At 39.0% G+C, this 23400-nt stretch overlaps 1 protein-coding gene across 1 annotated transcript in view; it reads left to right on the top strand.

Moving 5' to 3' along the window:
- KAT2B (lysine acetyltransferase 2B) overlaps positions 1-23400 on the top strand; it is a 45776-nt gene that overhangs the window by 3488 nt on the left and 18888 nt on the right. The window contains exons 2-8 of the mRNA XM_030008350.1: positions 5508-5634; positions 10813-10958; positions 11472-11561; positions 13909-14090; positions 16450-16641; positions 19221-19327; positions 21010-21135. Of these exons, the coding sequence (XP_029864210.1) occupies positions 5508-5634; positions 10813-10958; positions 11472-11561; positions 13909-14090; positions 16450-16641; positions 19221-19327; positions 21010-21135 (970 nt within the window). The remainder of the gene's footprint in view (positions 1-5507; positions 5635-10812; positions 10959-11471; positions 11562-13908; positions 14091-16449; positions 16642-19220; positions 19328-21009; positions 21136-23400) is intronic.

Below are 23400 nucleotides of genomic sequence, written 5' to 3'. Positions count from 1 at the left end.
TTGGGACAGGAGGGTTGTAGCTGTTGAGCTGCTCTGCTTGACTTTTTCCCCTGTGAGAAAAGGTCGGGGTGGAAGGGAGAGAACAGGCTCTTCTGTGTAAAAAACCCCTTCTTAAATGCCCACGTTTGGGGGGGAAGAAAGTGCATTCTGAACAATGAGATATATATTAAGAGTTGGCACAGTTTTCACGACTTTTGGAAGTGCACAGAAGTGCTGTATGCTGTGTGGGGTTTTGTATTTGGCACTTGCTATCTCTGTGCGTGTATGAATGGCTGCATACATCGTTTTGGTTTTGCCCAGTGTGAAATTGAGCATGAGGCATGCGAGCTTGCAGCACTTTTATATAAAAGCAGCACTGTGTGACTTACACACATAAATATATTTAATGAAGATGTAGGAGGGAGTCTCGGCATTTTTTTCCCTCTTGGTCTACAGTATGTGAAAATACAACTCTCTCTCCAGTCCCACTGGGAGTTTTTCTTGTAAACAAGTTGAAATATGTACTATTTTAGTACACTGTTTTCTGTAAAATTGGTTATTTCTCATTATATATATATATCTTACATGCCTGGATGCTTATAATTAGAGCCCAATAGCCTGAGGCATTTGCACAAGTAGCAGGGAATAATGCCTCTTGAAGAAAGACTTTGTGCTTGAGATAAACAAAATGGACAGAGAGTGAGAAGGGTTATGATGAGATGACTTGGGCAAGGCCCTGCAGCAGGTGAGTGAGTGGCAGAGGTTGAAGTAAAATCTGGGTCCCAGGCTCCAGACAAGCTGCTGACCCTTGGTAGAGGCACTTCTTCCCACTTTTCATCCTAGAGTGACCTCTATGCAGTTTTCCTGCTCCTACACATAAAAAAAGAGTTCATAGGGTAAATATGTACCACCGTTTCCGTAATGAAATTTTTTTTTTTCCTGACTTTTGTAAGGCAGATTAAGATGAGGCAGACTTGGCTGTATTACTGCTGGACTCTGTATAGTGCGAGTACAGCTCCTTGAAGCTCAACTGGAAATGTATTAAAGTTGTTTTCTGCAGAAGTGGATAGGAGACATAGAAGACATCTAAAGCTTTCTTACGATCATTTTCATAGTGCGGTGAGTCTGTTTTACAATGTCTTACAGGCCCAATTAAAGCATCTTCCTTTAAATAGGAAATCTACCATTAACTTTACAAGATGGGAATTGGGCCCCTATTGTTAATAAAAGCTTTATATGGTAGCCTACATCTATTCTGTAAGTGAAACTGGAAAATACAGGGAATAAAATACTTGGATTGATTTATAAATGAAGAACATGTCCTTAGAGCTGAACATAGAATTGCTTATTTTGTATTGTTAAAGGTAAATGGGTCAGCTAATTTCCTGATACGTATGAGTGGCTTTCCAAGCAGTGTCCAACTATCTGGTTGCTGGGTTCTAGACATCTGAGTAGGAAAAATATGTATTTTAAATTAATCAATGTATTTGTTATGGTTTGTGTGATGTTCTCTGTTAAAAGCATCAATTTGAGATTATTGCTTGCAGGAAAAAACTTATAGGGTATTTTACATGGCTTTTGTGTTGGGAGGAAGAATATTTTTTCTAGAGTAATTATACTTGCTGGAAATAGAAACATCTGTAATGTCGTGTATATATAATCTGTTGAGTCTGCTTTGCATCTCAGTTACCAGACAGGGCAACCTGTATGATTTTGAGTTGGAAATAGAGCCCAGCACAACAGCTGTTTTGAAACTCAGTTTTAAGACTGTTGGGGTCTTTTACTTTGTAATTAAGTTTGCTTGAAGTTTGCAGGTTCCTATGCTTATTTCACTATTCGAAAAGGGGAGGAATGTTTTAGTCCATAAGTTACTGTAAAATTCTTCATTTTTTCATTATTATTTAGACACACACCTGAAACCCACTTAAAAGGGGCCGAGATGTGCAATGTTGTAACTTTCAGGTGCTTCCTTTTTAATTAAAAATGCTACCAACTGTATTAAAACGTGCTGTATTTTTTCACCGTCCATTTTTGACCAGCTATCAGTATATTCAGTATTTTAAAGGAAACAGTAACTTGAGTTTGTCCAGAGTTGCAGTTTGCACTGCCCAGCGCTACCAGGCAGTTTGATTTCCCACATTGTAACGCTCCACCTAACACGGAAAGGGTCAAAAAAATGATTGAAATTATATTGTACAATGCAAAATGGACATTATTTCTGCACTGTTTTTTTTGGGCAGGAGGGGGGCAGGCAACAGTGTGTAATTGTTGGGTTTTATTATATTGCACTCATTCAGTTTTATTAAAAACCGCAATGAAGATGCAGTGTTTGTGGTCCCTGGGCCTGCAAAGATGATAGTCATTACTTTGCAGGCTTCAGTAAGTCCACAACTTTCTCCAGTGGCTTTATCAAAGCTCTGCAGATGTCCCAGAAAACAGGACTTCAAGGGCTGGATGTACTAGTACAAATGCTTCTTTTCCTTCCTCCCCTGAAAACTGTTTTGATCTTAAATTAAGTTTTTGCAGAGGTGAAGTCATACTTTATTTTCTAATGAAAAGCAGATGAGTGACATTAAAAAAAAAAGGAAGAAAGAAAGGATTGAATGAACAAAACGCTGTGGAAGACTTAAAACAACTCAGCAATTTAAGCCACTGAGGAATGCACATTGCGTATTCACTGCAAAATACTTGCACTGTCAACATCTACAATGAAAGCTTAGTTTTAAAGAGGACCTTTTCGGGTTGGGCTTCCCCTTGGTTAACAGAACATTTATGGCGATTCTGGTGTTTTGTAGAGAGATTAAAAAACCCACCCTACTAGTTGTTTGAGAAAGGTCTCTGGAATAATTTGAACAATACAAATTAACAGCTGCTTCAAAAAGATCTAGCAAGGAAATGCTACTGAGGGCAGAAAAAATCTGCCGTTTAGCATGCTGTTTTTATTCTTCTGTGGGTGGGTTGATACTTATTTTTGGCAGTTTAACTGAGTTGTTATAACGATCTGTACATCTGTTTGTTTGCATCTTTGCTGTTAATTATTGTGTGACACTAAAGTTTGTGTAGTTACTCACTGTTTATAGTTTTTAGGCTTGATAGTAAACACTGTGTGGTGAGCTTCTGTGAAATACTGCTTCCACTCTGCGAAAAAATTCTCAAAAAGCTTGTGCCTAGTTTGAGGGTTTTTTTTCGGACATGTGTCATTGTGGTATGATTTAAGGCAATTAATAATAAGCATGATATTATGTCAGTAATTTACAGTGTTGAACATTTGTCTGGACAGCTGCATGGGAAGGATCAAATCTTACTTCCCTAAAATAACATTCAGTCAATTTTTGTTTGAGAACTTTTTTACAATTGTCTCTTGAATTTTCTTTGGCAATAATCTCATTTTCTGACATTTTTTTCCATGACAGTTTCCCTATCCTTGTCTTAACTGCAAAAACTTTCATGGCAACGTTGCCTCTCCCACAAAGCGAGTGTGGATAGCTTATTTGGCATTGGTTTCGTCTAGCTCAAAACGCTAATTGACAGTGGGGTTTCACATCATCTCACAGATGTTCAAAGTCCCCGCACCAGAGCAATGGTTCGTTCATGGGTGTCACTCAATCACTGATCTCTCTTTCTAGTCATTAAACTTTAAGAGGTCCTGTAGGTCTGGAAAACAAACAAAAGTAAAACTGGCTCAACGCCTGTGAAACTGTAAGAGACGGTTTCTGCTGTAAAATAACATTGGGCCTTCTTCACTTCTCTGCCAATCATATTACTCATAGAAAACATGATAGAAAAATAACATAAAATTCACCATAAACCCATCCAGACTGCATTTTATGAGACTTGAAAAAAAAAATTGTTTTAATCTTCCCCCATTTCATGCTGAAACCTCCCCGATGCCACATGATAAATACATGGGGTGGCAGGCAGCCTGCGCCCACGCAGTGAGTTTGGAGAGCCAGGGGGTTCGGGCGACACGGGTTGTCCCCTTTCCAAGAGAAGCCTGTGGAAGTGCTTTTGCTGGGCACTTGCAGGTGGATTTCTGAGTCATCTTGGTGGTGGCTCCAGCTGCTGAAAATGCAACTCCTACCCGTTGGTGCCTGCCAGACTGCCCTGGGCGCAGGCAGAGGCCATGGCACCTGGGGCCAGCAGCCCAGCCGGATAAATACTTAAGCGTTAGAGATTGTAAAAACATCATGTGGTGCTCAGTAAACTGCAGACAGAGCTTTTCTTGGTGCTCAGGTTGCTGAATATTGAAGTTAGTTTGGAAGAACAATTTACCATCAATCTACAAAGCTGTCAGTCTTAGGAGCTGTCAAGCTGTGATCCTTTCTGCTTCTCCTGGGTGCTTCTTCCTTAGGTAAGATGGGATTTTGAAATATAAAAGGAAAATGAAATAGGTTCCTGAAATAGATTGCATTAAATATATTCAGAATTGGTTTTGAAAAATGACACATTAGTGCTGGATATATTAACATCACAATTTTTCCTACTAAGGTTGTTTCAGTCATAAATATTATGCAGCAGTTGGCAGACTTTCCTCACTGAGGTCTTGGCACTGCAAATTCATGAATATCTTGTTACAGCTCAGTGCACAGATATCTCTGAACAGTAGAAAAGCATGCTTTCCTTCCGATTAGATCTTCAAATAGGAGTATGAATGGTGTTGGAAGTACTTTACCATCAAAATGACTAAGATCCTTTGCATATGCAGAAGAAAAACCCCTTCTGTAAAGCTGCTCTTTGGATAACTAGAATCGGGACCTTGAACATCTGAGCAATTTGAGACATGATTACCAAAGTCACAACCTCTCCCTTCATGGTCACCCCTTTTAGCTGCACTCTATCGGTGGTGTTTCACACTCGGTGAGCGTAAATAAACTTTCCAGGGTAAGCAGTGGGTTGCATTTGTAGTGTCACTGTCTTTGGCATCCGCTGCTTTTGTGGCCAAGCTTTGCTTTGGACAGCTTTCTCCAATAGTGCAGTTATTGTTTGCTTATTTCAGTATTTAGTTAACCCTGCTTGGGTTGTCATAGGCTTGGTTTTAGTTGCATGATTCCTTGTTGCCGGTATAGCTGCTAAGGCAGTGATAAGTATGTTGCCTGTTAGATAACCTGTTTAAATTGTTAAAACGGTGTCGGTGGCAGGATCTGTACATGTTGATATACCAGTAAATGTTTGAATACTTCTTTCTCTAGAGTGAGGGCTTTCTGTAAAGGAATTAGCCAGAGTTTGTGTATGTATTTTTCTGAGCACAGTTTGCTTACCAGAACTATGTTAATCTCTCTGTTTGGGGTAGTGTTCTATTTCTTATTATTTCTAGAAAATAAAGTCTAGCTGTGTGGTAGATAAAAAAGCAAAACCAAACAAAGCAACAGCGACAAAACACCCCGAAAACACCCCCCACAACATTGAAACAAACCAAACCCCCAACTTGTAATTAATAATATTACTTCCTACTGCTTTTGAAGTAGCGCGGTTTCAGCAAGTTCCTGTGTTTTCCAGTGTTGATTGATATCCCTTTGCTTTGGTTTCAGGCCGAGGAATCCTGTAAATGCAATGGCTGGAAGAACCCCAACCCGCCTCCCACGCCCCCCCGGGCAGAGCTGCAGCAGGCGGCCGTCAGCCTCGCTGAACCCTGCCGCAGCTGCAGCCACGCGCTGGGTAAGCTTTTGCCTTTCTCCTGCAGTCCGCGTGCCCGTACCCAGAAATCTCTGCTCTTGCCCCACGGAAGTCAAGATGCCATGCCAAGACCTAGAAATGGGGGTTACGATTGGACATAGATGTCAGTAACTTAGATTGAAATATGTCAAAATATCCTAAAATGGGTTTTGAAGAAATCGAACAACTTCTAACAGTCCAGATGTTCTAAGTTGTTAAAATGCAAAAGTGCTGTTAAGCTACCCATAACAATTTTAATACTTTGTGTAACATATGCATTAACCTCACATGGGTTTATCTGTAGGCTGCCTTAGTTACAACGTGAAGGACTCTCTCCTGTAGGCTGTGTTATATTTGCTTACTATAGAATAAAATATAAAATATTCTTGAACATTGCTAAAGCAGGTACTCTTGCCTACCAAAAGAACCTGGCCTTTTCTGTGTCACAGAAAATAATACTGGGGTTGTACATCTTAATATTATCTAAGTTGTTGTGCAGACAGCTTGCATATCTTGGAAGCAACAGCTCAAAATCCACTTTAAATACTGTTGTGGGGTTTGGGGTTTTGTTTTTTTTTTTCAGACTAATAATAAATAACGATTTGTTACCCACTGTTGTGATTTAACCCCAGCCAGCAACTAAGCACCACGCAGCTGCTCACTCACTCCCCTCCACTCAGTGGCGTGGGGGAGAGAATCGGGGAAAAAAAAGTAGAACTCGTGGGATGAGATAAGAACAGTTTAATAGAACAGAAAGGAAGAAACTAATAATGATAATGATAATAATAACAATAATAAAATGACAATAATAATAACAATAATAAAATGACAATCATAATAAAAGGATTGGAATATACAAAACAAGTGATGCACAGTGCAATGGCTCGCCGACCGATGCCCAGTCGATTCCCAAGCAGCGATCTGCTCCACAGGCCAACTCCTCCCAGTTTATATACTGGGCATGATGTCACATGGTATGAAATACCCCTTTGGCCAGTTTGGGTCAGCTGCCCTGGCTGTGTCCCCTCCCAACTTCTTGTGCCCCTCCAGCTTTCTCGCTGGCTGGGCATGAGAAGCTGAAAAATCCTTGGCTTAGACTAAACACTACTTAGCAACAACTGAAAACATCAGTGTGTTCTCAACATTCTTCTGGTACTGAACCCCAAACATAACACTATACCAGCTACCAGAAACAAAATTAACTCTATCCCAGCTGAAACCAGAACACCCACATAGCCTGAAAGAGTGGTGAATCACAGTATTATTTTTTTAAGAATTTATGCTTATCCAAAATAAAAGCTGATGACTTTTTCTGTATAAGTTAGCAAATATTGAATAAAAATTGAGCTAAGATAAAATTCAGAACTAGTTGAAAAGAAGCAGTTGCTATTTTTGTTGATGTCCAAAACTTAGGACAGTGAAATAAGAGAAAGGAAATCTAAAACCTTCACAACAGATCATTTATTTTTTTTACTTTTGAAAATAATACTGTACTTTGTGTGGAATACTTTTTTTTTTAAATTGGGATTTATTTCTATTTCTGCTCTCTTTTCTTTTCATGCTGTCATTACATTTGATCTATTTCTGGGCTTTTCAGCAGATTTCTTTCCTTTCCTGATAGCCCAGATCTCTGGGTTTGCTTGCAGAAGATTAACAAGTACATAGTATCACAGAAAGTTTGGTTGCTTTAGCAAAGGTAGTTTCAACCTTTCATCATGCAGCTTCTCTGTGCTGCTTTTGGTTATGCAGTTAGGGTAGCTTGTATTACCCATCCCTTTCATTCCTGGCCTTTGAAGAAAGAGGTTTTTTGGGGGGGCGGTTTGTTGTTTTTTTTTTTCTCTTTTTTGATCTTATGAGATGTGTCTTGTCAGTTCCCTGTTCTTCAGCAGAATTTGTACATGGCTATGTATTTTGTAGAAAAACTCTGCTCTTCTAAAGGCTGAGACTGTTTTTGGTCTATTAAAAATCTTAAATCGCTCGTTAGCTAGGGAACCAAGAAAAACCAGTACTGTAAAACCAGTACCAGTGAAATTGTACCTTATGGGGCAAACTGTATTTTTATTTATTGCTGTTTTTAGAAAAGGTAAAGTTTCTTATTCTGATGGCTGCAGATAATGACTGAAATGAGTTGCTGTCTGCTTCCTCATACTACTGGCAAAAAAAAGTCTTTCAGCGCTGTTTTCCAAGATAATTGTCCTATTCATCTCCTCTAAATTAGTATGTTCGTGCTGAATGCCTTTAAAACTAGACTGACCACAAGTTGTGCAGGCTTCAGGTCATCACCTGCGCTGCATTTTCTCTTCCTCAGAGAGCTGCTGAAATAGCTATGGAGAAATTCCTGTACTGGTTAAAGCCATACCTGATGTAAAATGGAGGATATTAGGGTTTTTTGCCTTTTTTTTATTTATTATTTTCTTCCAAAGGTAATCCTAGACATTAGTCTTGCTTGAGATGTCTCTTTTTGTGGGTGTGGTTCAATCGTCCAGCCAGTGCATTTTTGGTGCATAAATCTGTCTGGTGGTGCATATTAGCTTATCGAGCTTATTTCTGTCTACTTACCTACAACTTCTGTTCTTCTATTTGTGGCTCAGCCCCACAGCGAGGCTCAGTACTGGGTTTTTAATGAATATTTCTTTTATTTGGGTGGTGTATTGGGTCACTATCATAACAGTGTGAAGTGGTGACCGAATTGGGTGCTGGGAGAATTCATTATCCACCAGCCTCAAGACCAAGTGTTATGTAGTCAGAGGCTCTTTTCTACGTTATATTGGATTGGTTTCACAGGGTGCATTTTCCTGTTGGTAAACATTTTCAGTTTTGAGTCACTTTTAAAACTAGTTAATTAATGTGTTAGTACACTATATACACACTCAGTCTCTCTTTTTTTCCCAACACTGTCTTCAGTTCCTGCTATGTACCTTCATGTAGCGTATTTGGGTATTTCTTGGTTTGCCTGTCCTACATGCATTACTAGTGTTTTTATGTACAGACTGACTTTGAGATAGACTGTGGACATGTTCCTCATTAATCTGTTTTCTCACTGCTCCTAATGCATACATGAAAGTACTTGCTTATTGAAGTTGCACAACTGAAATAATTAACTTGCTATTTTTCAGGTCTTCATGTCACTGAATTGGCCTTGCTCTTTCTGTTTGCTTTCTTCTGCATGCTGTAGCAACCTATACTTGTGATTTTTTAAATTTTTTTTTTAAATTACTTTTTTGCAAGTGTAACAGCAGCTGAGGAAGGGTGTACCAGTTGGGCAATGTGGATGAATGGAACTGTGTAACTCTAGTCAAGAGTTACGCAGTATTTGATGTCAGTGTACTAAAGCTTTGATTTTAATAAAAGGCTTACTAATGGCCACAAGAATTTGGGAATGGGCTGTGAACATCTGAAGAAAGATAGTTTGTTGGGCTGGTGTACTAACATTGGTGACTCTACAGTAAATGGTAACTGGTAGTAAATACATGCTGGTAATACACTTATGTTACTTTTAGATTCACTGTATGGGTAATAATTCTCTAGTTTAATGTTTAAAAATGGCCACTAAGTAGTCAAGGTAACTTTCAGTATTGTTATGGAAACTGCATGGAAATGGCTTCTTATGCTGATGTTTTAGTCATTTGTTAGTTGAGTGCAAGGTTTCTTTAGTATTTTATCAATTTTTAATGCAATGCTCATCTAGGAGGATATTTATTACTTTTACAAGATCAGAACAGACAGCTGAGAATATTAAACCTTCATATCTGGCTGAAGGACAGAAATGAAATGGTTTTATTCTGCCCAGAAAGCTGAATATTTGTTCTTAAAGAAAGCTCATGATGGCCATTCCCCTTTCAGTTCTGAGCATATGCTCAGAACTTAAGACACTATATTATAAATGTTCATTTAAGTGGAAACAATTGCTGGCATCTTTTTAATGTTCTGAGCTACGGTGTCCTTTTTACTTGAAGCTGCACAAATTTATTGAATTTAAATGTTTTGGCAGGTGTCATACCAAACTTCCCAAAACAAATAACCTTTGCTGGGTGGCTGATAAATATGATCGTTTTTGAGTCAAGTGTTATTTCTCCCCACGTCCTCCCCCACTAAGGAATCAGATATATGTTGAAAATTTCTTACCAGTCCTAATCACATTGGCATATCTAAGATAACATAATACTTATCTAAGAAGTAAATATTGATAAATGTTATTAAAATACAGAAAAATTAATATGCCTAACCTTTTAAATACTTTTCCTTTTCTTTTAATGGGTATTTTCTGTCCTTTCAGTGGAAAAGATATGCTTACCATGTACATTGGGCTGGAGTCAGCGAAGATCATTGCTTTTTGTAATGCAAATACCTTCTTTCTGGGAATTGACTGTTTTAAATTGCCTTCTCTCTTCCTGGGGCCAGTTGTTCAAACCAGCTTGAAATGAATGTCCTGCTTCATGCATACAAACCTCAAGCTTTTGAAAATTACAGATGTGGAACTGTATTTACCTTTGGAGATGATAAAAGGGAGTTTTTCACTTGGAAATTAGGATACGTTGAAAGATGATTTTTTGTAAACTTCTGAACAAATAAGCATGTACAATCTGCCAAAGCTTTGTTACTATAGTGTGCACAAAGCACAGTTTGACCTTAGATGATGTGAAAGTAAGAGACTTAGCCAATAATGTCCAGTTTAAAACAAAAGGCCTATTTATGGCGCTGGGGTTGTTTTTGGTTTGTTTTTTTTTTTTTTTTTTTTTTTTTACTCTTCACAGAATAAGGTGGTACTTCCATCAACATCCAGATTACCTAATTTATGGGAATTACGGATTTATTTTGTTTAGACAAGAAACCTTGTCTCAAAAGCATAGGTCTTCGATAAAAATGTACATAGTTAGTTATATATTGCAACGTATTAATACAGACAGGACTTGTGTGGTCTGTTTTAATGTTAACAGATGCTGTGATTCCAACCAGCCGTTGTTTGTCTGCTGTGGGAATTACCACCCCTGGACTACCTTTACAAATTGCTCTGATGTGACACATATTTCAGTTACCTCTGATAAGATGTTCTGTTTAAATAGGTTATTACAGGATCAGTGCCTTTACTATTACAGCTTAGTTTGAGATATCCTGGGGAATACTAGTGCTATTGGCTCTCTCAGTAGGCTTTTTACAGGTTTGGGTTTTTATTTCGTTTAGCTGCTCATGTTTCTCACCTGGAGAATGTGTCTGAAGAAGAAATGAATAGGCTCCTGGGGATTGTGTTGGATGTGGAGTATCTGTTCACCTGTGTCCACAAAGAAGAAGATGCAGACACCAAGCAAGTTTATTTCTACCTATTCAAAGTAAGCTGAACTTGTGTGGTATCTTCTCAGGTTTTTCACTCTCTCACACATAAGCCAATTCCACTGCCCCTCATGCATGTATTGGCTTCATCTGGTGAGACTTTTTTTCTCTAGTGTGATGCTCTAGTAGCTAACTATGGACTAGATGTTCTGGTACTTGCAATGTACCGTGTCTTACTCCAGAAGTCATCCAGCTGATTGAGGAGTTGACCCTGAGTCCCATCTAAAAACTGCGCAACTTGCAAGCCTTAACCTCTTCACTTACACGTCGGGAAGAGTCAGTTGACATAAATGCTAATTTAGCTGCCTGCATTTGCTCAGAGAAGCCTCTTACACGCATTTCAAAGAAGGTGAATTCACAGTGAAGTTTAGTAGCTATAAATTTAGATGACTAAACAAACCAATATATAGCCAGGAGATTTTCAACACTGCAGTGTGTTGTGCACCTGTGACTTCAATTGACCCTATGTATGCAAATATGCTAATTTAAAAAAATTTGTGTATTTTTAACAGCTTTTGAGGAAGTGCATTTTACAGATGGGAAAACCTGTAGTAGAAGGATCTTTGGAAAGTCCCCCATTTGAGACACCTAGCATTGAACAGGTAAACAGTCAACACATGGGTTTGGTTGGTGTGTTTGTTTTCTTTTATTTGGTAGGGTTTTGGGGGTTTGGTTTGTTTTGGGTTTTGTTTTTTTTCTTTTTCTTTTTTTTGTATTTTGTAAATGTAGGCACTGGTTTTGAAAACATGGCATTTTAGGCAGTTTGCAGATGTTCCTCTGTATTACTTAGGACAAAGTAGGGGACTGTAGGAGACTTTTGCTGCTGCTTCTCCTTTAGTGTTGGTACAATAGTTACATTATTTGACTTCTCTCATCATTCATCTTAGGCTTTAATGAAACTGACTTTTATTGTGGTTTTAGAGAATTAACTTAAAATACTACTTTTATCTGTGGCAGTTCTAATCTTTCTTTGTTTGAAGTGATGAAAAATGCTGTTGAAGTTTTGAAATCCAATATTAAAATGACTTGCCTTCTGTAAATCAGTGAAAATGTTACAATCCAATTCAGTGAGATCATAGCCTTTTCTTTCAAAGGGTACACAACAAAAAACAAAGCCAAAACCAAAGAATAACTGAGGCTTTTGTAACTCTCAATGGATAAAGAACATATGACAAATTCAGATTTTGGTTAAGCAAGCTCCTGAGAATGCACTTTTGGCACACAAGTGGGCCCATTAGCTCCAGTGAGACTATGCAGAGGCTCACAGACCTCCCTGAAACAGGAGCTCAATGTTTTCCCATCAGTGGATGAATGGATGCTCTACCGTTAAACAGGATATTTTAAATATGAAGACTGTTATGTGTAGTAATTATTTCCTTGCAAATCTCACTTCTTATAATTTAGGATTAAAATCAAAACACTTTCTTGCTGAACTTCTGGGAAGTCTTCACCTTAAGTTCTCCTTTAGTTTAAGTGTAAACAAAGAATAAGCATATGTAACCTCCATACTAAAAAGGTTTTGTACAATATAATTTTTTGTCACATTCTTCATACTGTTCAATTTGCTGAAGAAAGTAAATCGTAGAGATGAAAGAGTAATTCTTCTTACAGTTTGTTTTAAAATAATTTTCCCTTAAAATAGACCGATATTTTCAATTCTGTTTTTAGCAGTTCAGTAACTCAATCACACAAAATTATTATTATAAAAATAAAGAAATACTATAATTGATTTAAAATAGATATGTATTGCAGCACTTTTAGTCACACACTTTAACTATCTTCAGTAGGTTTTTTTAAAGTGGACAGTATACAAAGTGCAATGAGGGGATATACTTGTGAAATATTGGCAATTCTTGAAGATATAATGTGATGTGTAGACACAAACTTAACTGGAAGTGCACAAGCCCTAGTCTGCTATTGTCATGGTTTAGCCTCAGCCAGCAACTGAGCACCATGCAGCCACTCACTCACTTCCCTCCCACCTGGTGGGATGGGGGAGAGAATCGGGGAAAAAAAAGTAAAACTCGTGGGATGAGATAAGAACAGTTTAATAGAACAGAAAGGAAGAAACTAATAATGATAATGATAATAATAACAATAATAAAATGACAATAATAATAATAATAAAAGGATTGGAATATACAAAACAAGTGATGCACAGTGCAATGGCTCACCACCCGCCGACTGATGCCCAGTCAGTTCCTGAGCAGCGATCCTCCCTACAGGCCAAGTCCTCCCAGTTTATATACTGGGCATGATGTCACATGGTATGGAATACCCCTTTGGCCAGCTTGGGTCAGCTGTCCTGGCTGTGTCCCCTCGCAACTTCTTGTGCCCCTCCAGCCTTCTTGCTGGCTGGGCATGAGAAGCTGAAAAATCCTTGACTTTAGACTAAACACTACTTAGCAACAACTGAAAACATCAGTGTGTTCTCAACATTCTTCTGGTACTGAACCCAAAACATAACACTATACCAGCTACCAGAAAGAAAATTAACTCTATCCCAGCTGAAACCAGGACAACTATTGAAAAGCAGCTGGAGAGGTGATACTTGATGTACAGAGGAAATAAATTATGCAGCATGGTTGTCAGCAAAATTGTGCATATGTGAGCATATAGAAGAAAGCCTACTGGATCTTTCTATGTTCCCTGCCAAAGTTTTTCACTTTGAGAAGCAAGGAAAAATAAAGAATTTTCCATGTGTCCCTTTAAGTCAGCTGTTGGAGGTGGATAGAATAAAAACATCTGGGTGTACCTGCTGCTGTGTACAGGGGAACCAGCTTACGGCAGCTACATGAGTAACTGAGCAAGGAGTTAATGGTCTCTGGTTTTGTTTTCTTTCCCATGTAATGCAAGTTCAGGGTTAAAAACATAAAATGAGGAATGTTCGAGGACACTCCGACAAAAATTATGGCTAAATAATTAAACATAATTTTCTTATGTTTTAAGGGTGTGAATAATTTTGTGCAGTACAAATTTAGCCACTTACCCTCAAAGGAAAGGCAAACAATAGTGGAACTGGCTAAAATGTTTCTGAACCGCATTAACTACTGGCACCTGGAGACACCTTCTCAGCGCAGACTAAGATCACCCAATGACGATATTGCGGGGTATAAAGTGAATTATACCAGGTAATGCTGCTTTTGCTTGTTACAAGTCTTGCTTACAAATATGGCACGTACACGCTTCAGGAATACACCAGTACCTGTACACTGTAGGTGCACCTCGTGAATTTTTGCAGTCATAGAGTTTATATGAAAACCTGAGGATTTTAGTGAGACTATATCAGAGTTTCGCATGCATCCCTGTGTTTTGAGAGGTGTGCTTTATCAGCCAAGAACAGGGAGTAGAGGTTGTGAATATCTGTCTCTAACAATGCTTGTGCACGTCCTGTGTTTGCAAAGTTGCTCTCAGTCTTCTTAAGATATGAGCCTCATGTAAGATCCTTATTTCATGTACTAAAAATTTAGGCAATTTGTTATTCAATTTAGAAAGAAGATAACATTAAGCATTGTAAAGCGTCACAGTTTGATAATAAATCAGAAGATTTGAAAAATTAAAATAATTTTTTAAGTGTTTGAATGCGAAATGGTGAATAGATATTATTAGGTTCCTTAAAATAATAGTTTTTGTTATGACCTTTTAATACGTTGTCAGAATTCAAAGGAATAACTTAGTCACTGGGGGAAAAAGAGCTAGGATAAAAAGCCGTGTCCCTTTTGATTTTGCTTTTCTAACAGTAGTGCAACGCCTTTGTCGGTTAGCACGGTTAAGGTTGCTGCTGGTGCAGGCAGCAGTTAACGTGCCACCGGTGAGCGCAGGCAGCGGTTAGCCTGTCTCTCTCTGTCAGCATGCCTGTTCCCGGGAGCTGCCAGGGACGCTCCTCCTGGCTGAGGATGATCCCTGCCTTCTGCCCGCTTTCCTGGTGACCTTTCCTCTGGCAAACCTCGGCTCTGTGAAGGGACAACAGCAAACCTTGGCGTGAGTTGAGACTGTGGCTGGTGACACAGCAGACTGTGCTGCGTCTGTGTCCGACCAGGATGCTCTCAGATGACCTGTCACCTCAAAGAACCACCTGGCGTAAAGGACAGTTCCTGATAATCCATGGGGCTCCTAACACCATGTTTGGTGGCTCTTTGACCTCCAGTTGTTTGTGATACTGATGTCAGATAGCCAGGGTTGATTGGAGTCAATTTTTATTAGGAATCAATAGCTAGCATTGGCTCTGGTTGGTGACTTTTGCCGTTAATCATTTTGTCACTTGTGGTTTCTCAAACCTCCCTGCCGGCAGTCCCTAAGGTTCCCTCTGACCCAAAGTGCCGGCTCTCCATCTGATCTAACCTGTCGTGAGCTTCTCCCCTCCACAGTGTTGGAGGCACTGCTCGGGGTGCTGAGGAAGCTGCTGTGCACCATGGGTGCACCTCCTGAATTCTTGCAGTCACCGACTTCGTTTGAAAACCTGGTGATTTGAGTGAAACCGTATCAGTTCCACACGCGTCCTTGTGTTTTGAGAGGTGTGCTTTGTCAGCGAAGAACAGGGAGTAGAGGCCTGCGAACAACTGTATCTCACAATCCTTTTGCAACTCTTGTGTTTGCAAAGATTAAGACGTGAGAGTTTGGGGGAGGATTTTGAGACAGGCTGTACTTTGGGTCTGGATGAGAAAACCCGTGCAGGATCCAGCACAGTCTGTTTGCATCCAATTCTTAACGTTTTGTTTTCATTGTTGAAGCTTTCATAATGGTTGTGGTCTGATTCTGCTAAAGCTACAGATACCATTGACTGTTCACTTACAGGCAGATACAGAAATCTTGTTTATAAAATTAACAGATATCATCACCTACGTAGTCAGTGTACTCCTGATTTACCTCTTCAGTACCATGATCCCTTTTCCAAGATGAGTAACACGACATGCTATATTTTCATATGTATTTCTTAATGCAAATCTCATTACAGAGGGAGTTACTGGTAAATGAAAGAGTATCAAGACAGGGTGTAGTGGGAAGAAGCCAGCTGATGGGAAACCAGGGTGGGAGTCCAGTTGGATTGGGGTGGATCTAGTTAAAGGTGTCACCCTTTTTGTGTCTATGTGGGGAAATGTAGAAGTTTAAACAGGGGAAAATGGACCAGGCTAAGGGTCTTTGAAGTTGCAGGCAGGAGATGTGGAAGGCTGAACGAATGAGCTGTGGAGAGAATCCCTGATATCGACATGAATTTTATGTGATCTATGATTATTGTCTGGAACAAGAGCGCTTTGTTGAAGCTAGACTGCAGAGAAAAAGAATATATGGAGACTTAAAAGTACTTGGCTGTCATTTCTTTAAAAAACTGGGCAATAATAACGCTGTTTAACTCTGTCCAGAGTTGATGTGGGACTGATTTATATGTTCATATAGCTCTCAGCTGCATTATAAATGATGTGGGTAGTGGTTTTATTGCATTAATTCATATGTTAGATGGTGATAATTATCTGGCTTTTTTACCCTTTACAGGTGGCTTTGTTATTGCAATGTCCCTCAGTTCTGTGACAGCCTACCTCGGTATGAAACCACCCAGGTTTTCGGTAGGACATTGCTTCGCTCCGTTTTTACTGTAATGAGACGGCAACTGCTGGAGCAGGCCAGGCAAGAAAAAGACAAGCTTCCTCAAGAGAAACGAACACTAATTCTCACCCATTTTCCAAAGTAAGGGGTCGCAATGTGCCTGCGTTCAAGGTTAACCAGTAGTGTGCAACTTTGGCATAGAAATGGAAAAATTACCTGCAGCTTAAAATAATTTCTCCTTTTATCCAGTAACAAGTAGATACTGCAGCTTTCTTTTCTGCCATAGCTTGACCTAGTGTATTTTATGTACACAACAGCTTGTTTTGCTTTGTCCTAGGGCTTTACTTTATAAAAAGGATTATTCATCTTGCTGGAGGGATTGTGCTTATTGCCTATTAGCAGGTATTGTTGGTCAATTACTTTCTTTTTCTGCAGTCCATGGAAGCAACATAGGTCCAGATCTCCAAAAACATATGCTCTCTTCTGCTTTTGTGGTGGAGCAGTAAAAAAGGGAGTGTTGTACTGGAGTTTATATATACCTAAGAATTTCAGTTTAATTCAACATTGTAATAGGGAACAAAGTAGTCATCCCACCCCCAGAAGAGATGTGTTCATTTGACAAAGAAGAGAATAGTCAGTATAAAGCTGCATCAGTGAATCCTAAAGTCATTAATTTCATATTGAGTACCTGTTCCAGTACTGGAATATTGATGATGATTTCTCACAATTAAACAACAATAATTACATGTTGGGGTATGTGAGAGAATGACTTGTCTCAAAACATGCTCAACTTTGACAGTCTTTAATTTTAAACTTTTTACTGGTGGTTAAGGGTGGTGGTGGTGACAAGATCATTCATTGTATGCTTCCTGTTGAAATAGTGTGCCACTTCAAAAATATCCTTATTTTGTGAGGGTGGCTTGGCTCTCTAGCCCATATTTTAAAAGTCTGTCCCTCCTAACAACAAAGGAACTGAACCTACAGGAGGCCTGGTGGCACTGATGCTAGGCAAGCTACTGTCTGGGGCTAGAGTTGGGTTAGTGCTCAGGGGAATGAAAAATAACATGAGCTCTCCAAAGCTGGATAGAACCAGGATTTGTTGCTCCTACTAATATGAATAGTGCCTTTCACCACTTTGAAGAATGTAAACTGTCTCAGGGGTAGACTGTTATGGATACAGGAACTTTTGTGTATATCTGGGAGTAGGATCATGATCTGGCCCTGAAATAGGTATAAAAAAAGGTTTAACACCACGTTGACACAAGAAGCAAATTGCAGAGGAAGAAGGCGTGCATACGCCCCTGTGTTTCTACTGCCTTTTACAGCCCAGATAAGTAATTTGAAAAGCATTATTATTCACTGCAGTTCCTTTTCATATTCTACTGGGGAAAAAAAGAAAGGCAAGCACTGTTTGCTGATGATCTGTGGGAAATATGAATAACGTTTTAAATCTTTTATGGGCTGTACTTGTCTGAAGCATTTGTCTCTCTGCTGGCGTTACGCAAGTGAACCCTGCAGAGGAGCTGTGGCTCAGAGCACGGTGCCAGTGCCTGGCTTCAGTGTGGGGCTCCCGGCTGCCCCAGCTGCTCCTTCATGGGCAAAGGGAGCACCCACAGGTTATGTCCGTATGTACCTAGGAAACAAGTCACCAAGGGGTCTGAACGCAGAGCCTCTGTGCTGCCTGTAAATGTAGCCTTGGCTAAAGTTTAATTTGTGCTTCTGCTCCATCACAGATGGTCAAGTAGCTGTTACGAACTTTTTAGCCGTTATCAGCTGCGTAGATGGCAGGGAACATCGCACGTTGCTGTGCTTAGGTATAAACGTCCTATATGTGAAATACAAGAGTAGGACTTGATCCTGAAAATCCTTATCCTGTTCAAGAAAGTCTTACTCAACAGTCCTGTTGGTTTCAGCTAGATAGTTTCTATACATGTAGATGACTAGAGAGTAAAAATGTGCCATGTCAACTTCTGGTCTGAAAACCCCTTTTGTGCAACATAGGATAAGCAGCTATCTTGCTTCTGAGACGGAATTGATGTATTAGCCCTGTGAAGGCAAGCGTGCTGCATAGTCTGATCTGTGGAATTTCTCTCACATATAATAATACTAAGGGAGGTTTAAAATCATGCTGTTTCTGTAAGTCTACCAAAGTAAGATTAAAAATACTGTTATGCAAGCGCAAACATGCAATTAAATGTTACAATACACTTAAAGGAATGAAAATATCTTCCTGAGAGCATTTTCAATAACTAACACTGGGATTTTATAAATCTGTAAGAGGCAGAAAGCAAGTGCATTTGCAAAACACTGGTTTATCAAAATAGACATATTTTGTCATCATTGTATAACATTGAGTTCCTTGGCATCTGTCAACTCATAGCTTTCTTATTAGTGCACGGTTTTGTTCTGTAAAAGTAGTTTGTAACTTGTTTCTTTCTGCATTTGCAAATTAGATAAATACTGCTTAGAATCAAAGATAAATTTTCATAGGTGAAAGCACTCTTTGAATTAAGATACTTTATGTCTGCTCTGGCTTGTGATTTTGTGTGTGGGGTTTTTGGGGTTTTTTTTTCTTTTTTAAAAAGGAATTGGCCAACAGCATTTTCTTGCTGAACCAGTAAATATTTTTAAATTAAAAAATGTTGCAAATTCTTATTCTGAAAAAGAACCTGTTTTGAATGATCCTATTAAGTTAATATTTCACCTGGTTTTGGGCCTAGGTTTCTGTCGATGCTGGAAGAAGAAGTGTACAGCCAGAATTCTCCCATTTGGGATCAGGATTTCATGGTGTCTAGTTCCCGAACTGGACAGCTGGGAATCCAGACAGGTAATTTGCATTTAGTGATGGGTTAGGGAGCACCTGAATATAAAGATAAACCTGTACAAGTGATGAATTCTAAGGAATGAGACTTAGATATGCAGCTTTATAAATAGGAGCCTATACGGAAATCAGGCTGCCTTGAGTAAGCACAGGTGTCTGACTTTCTGGTGCTTCCTCATATAAAGATCCCATTTTGATGATGAAATTCAGCTAATCGAAGGTGCCAACGGAGCAGGCTGAGTGCTGAGGCAAATTGTCCGAGTATTCAAGCAGCACAAGTGCGCTCAATGTGGGCAAGTGAGAAAGGTCAGGTCCTCGCGTGAGGACCCATGCCAGTCCTCCGACTCCCTAGCAGTAGGGAAGTAGGGGCCTTCCACATTCAGATGTACCATTGCCTTTGCATACATGCCTTTGATTTTCTTGAGTTTTTTTATAGCTTTTCGTTGCTTTGTTTCTTATTCATGTGCCTCATAGGCTATTCTGCAGCTTTATTTACTTTTCCTCAGTTAGTGTACTGGGGTGTAAGTCATCCTTAAAATTGCAAGGAGACACTGATAATGGTTTTCTTTTACTTTCCCCTTCTCCTCTTCCTTCCTGCTCAAAAGTATTTAAAATCCATTTATGCAGCCCAGGGGTTGACTTCAATTTTCAGGTATTTAATTCAATATTTTGTAACAATTCAGTATTTTGAAGCAGTTGTTGATTATCAGTTGACAAAACCATCTTGTTAGTACTTTATCTGATACTGAATTTCCTAGAGTAGTGGGGAAATTCCACTGTGACAGATACAGGCTTTTTTTTGTGAGAAATTCCTGGTCTGCACCATGAACTGGTGAATTATGTCTTAGGCACAAGTTCATTACAACTCTAAAATCATGTTGCTCTCAGAGTTCATTCTATCGTGTACATTTCTGCAGTGCTTCATTTTAATGTACACCTCTTAAGCACTGGATTCTTGGCATGAATATGGCACAAAAGAGCCGTTGCTGGTGATGACACCAGGATAAAGGTATGCAAAGAGAAAGACTGCAGGTGTCCAGACTACTGAGCTGTCACCCCAGCCGCCCACCTGCCTGCCAAAAGTCCTGACACAAATGAAAACTGGATGATTTGGGATGAGTGGGTTTTTTTTTTTTTTTTTTTTTTTTTTTAATATAAGAGAGATGATGGTCTGTGGCCTTTTGAAATAATAGTTTCATCCTCTTAACTGGTGTAACAACTTCTCCCTTTATTGAGTTTGATTTGTCCAACCAGTCTTTGAACACTGTTAAAGTGGACAGCTGAAGCTGAATGATGAGATTTTTCTTTTCAATAGACCCCTACAAAAAGCCTTTTCATGAAGCTAAACGTCAGCAGGCTTGGCAGGTATGTGAAGGAAGTTTGTTTTCTTAGCTTGTACTCAGCACTGCAGAATAATAAAGCCTGATATTTGCAATGAAGTAAAGCTAACTTTGTCATCTAGCAGTAATACAGTCCCTCGTTAGGTAAAAGTTTAGAAAAATATGTTGAGATAAAGCTGTAATGTCTCTGCTTGCGAACTGGTGGCATTGCTCTGTTGCACAACATTACCTGTTACGTGGCAGGTGGTGGGTGTGAAGTTGGGTCCCTCGTTGTGGCAGTCCTTCACTTAGCACCCTAATGGGTTCCATGTCCTGATTTTTTTGTGTTTGTCTTTTATGCCATTGCAGTTATCAGTCCTCCTCCTGTGGCAAGAACCGTTTCATACAGTGCAAGTCCTTCGTCTCTGGAGCAACCCAACAGTGGGAATATGAGTCCTGCTTGCAAAGTTTCTTCTGCCCTTGACCCCAACCTAGGTAGTGAAGAGGGAGACTTGCTTTTGGGCTTCTGTCGATGTTATCAGTAGTTGCAGTATATGGTGACCATTGCCTTCACTCTGCAATAGCGACCTTGAGGTGTTTTTGCTAAAAGACATGCACACACATATTTTTTCTCCACTATGGTAATGTTTAACTAGCAGAAATGGCTACTGTATTTGAAAAAAAAAAAGGTTTGTTTAAATTCAATTAAAATGGAGAAAGGTCTGCTGGTGTCAGAGGTTGTTGAAAAACACTTTACTTGGAGTACATGTATTATGAGCCATGAAAAAAGGTTTTGTTTAAATAAAGACAGACTAGAAGGGGTCATTGCATTTTTTTTTTTTTTTTTTAATCTTTCACGGTACGGAAATTGCATACATTTAAGCAATAAAGAAAAGCACAAACACACCAACCAGGTTAAATTTAAAACCTGAGTGAGGTCAGTTTAAAAAAAAAAAATTGTGGGGCAAAAATGTTGTTGAATGCATAAATTCTCCTAATAAATCCCTTTTCAAACACCTCAGGATTAATGAGCCTGTCAAGAGAGTTTGTAGGTCAGAGAGATGATTATGAGCTCATGTAAAGTCCTCTAGGAAGTAGAAAAAGCTAAATGAATTCTTAGCCTCGGTGTTTGCTACAGAGGAACTTAAGGCAGCTCCTAAATGGCAGCTTTCTGTGAGGGACAAGTTGGGAAATGGTCTTAAAAGTGGGAATGAGTAGAAGATTTTTTTTGTTACAGATCAGCAAAATTAGTAGTAAGTAGTCACTAGAAAAATTATATTTTTTTGAGAGTTTGAAACTAATTATTAAGTTGTGAATCTGAGCTGTCATTGGAATTGCTCTTGGCACTACAGAGTTGAAACACCACAGATGCAAAACTAGTTTTTAAAGGGGTTTGAAGAGAATTCAGGAAACTGTCAATTGTAAGTCTCCTATTTCGGACAATTAGAAGAAAAAATAATAAACTGATTAAAAATGGAATGAATAAGTGTGTGAGTAATGTGATGTGTGGAAATTTAGTGTGGCTTTCGTAGAACTCATGACTTGTACATATCTGTGAAGGAATTGCTGAGCATTTGGAAGGGTTTTGTGTACCTGGATTTCCAGAAAGCTTTTGACAAATTGCTTCAAAAAATTCTGTTTTAAAACAAGAAATTAATCCCTTGGAAAATAAGAAGGAAGGTCCATTCACATATGAATAACTGTTTAAAAAGTAAGAAATAAAGAATAGGAATAAAAGTTTCCACAGTGAAGGGAGGTTGACAATAAAATTATGTTTTTAAGAAAACAATTGTACTGCTTGAAAGTCGGAAAAGGGCAATGAACAGTTTGATCCGTATATATTTAGAGCGCTATAGCTGTGGGAAAACAATCGGTGCCACATGTGTAAAATAGTGGGCATAGTGGGTCCTAAACTACCTGTTTGTTTCAGAAAAAAGATCTTAAAGCTATTGTGGATTTTCCTTAGGGGCAAAAAACTCAAAAACCAACTCAAACAAAACCAAACTAACTTATGTCACTGCTAAGTGCTGATCACAAAGGCAAAATTCTGCATCCTGTCTCTGACCTTTAGCAGATCTTTAGGGAAAAAATACAGAAACAATTTGACTGTGGAGTGATATTCCTGTTTGTATGCTTTCCTAGTATTTAGCAATTTGCTGCTTGGATAAATCCTGAGCTAGAAGCTGGCTCTATCAGTATTATTGTACCTCTACTAGTCCTTGGTGGACTTTTCTTTCATGAATTTAACTAATTGCTTTTGCTATATTACATGTTGGTCCGCAGTGAGTAGGGCAGTTAATAATTAACATGGTATATTTTGATTTGGAAACTTTATGTGACTTTTCTAAGTCAAATATGTATGATGTGTCAGACTGTACATGCCGCTTGGTTTACAAAAAAGGGTGAAAGAAATCTATAATGGATACTTAATTCCAGTGAATCCCAAAAGGGGATTTCATGTTATCCAAAAGTATGCACTATAACTTGTGTATTGAGCACTGACCTTCCAAGACAGCAGCACAGAGGTTCACTGCAGAGGATGCTGAAGGAAAAAGAAAAGCAAATAGTTTCACTGTGAATTTACAGAGGTATAGGAGAAGGAGAGGTATATTTGTCCTGCTTCATGCTAATATCCCAGCACAAAGACAAAATTGCAGCAGTAATAAGTATTGTTTGGATTGCACTTCTTTCTCTTTCTCCCTTTCTATAGGGATTAAAAAAAATCCCCAAACTTGGCATACAAATTAAAGAATATAACAG

This window comes from Aquila chrysaetos, chromosome 3, assembly GCF_900496995.4.
Source record: "Aquila chrysaetos chrysaetos chromosome 3, bAquChr1.4, whole genome shotgun sequence".
Classification (NCBI taxonomy): Eukaryota; Metazoa; Chordata; class Aves; order Accipitriformes; family Accipitridae; genus Aquila; species Aquila chrysaetos.
Note: the sequence above shows the minus strand (reverse complement) of the source record. Positions and strands in the feature narration are given on the sequence as shown.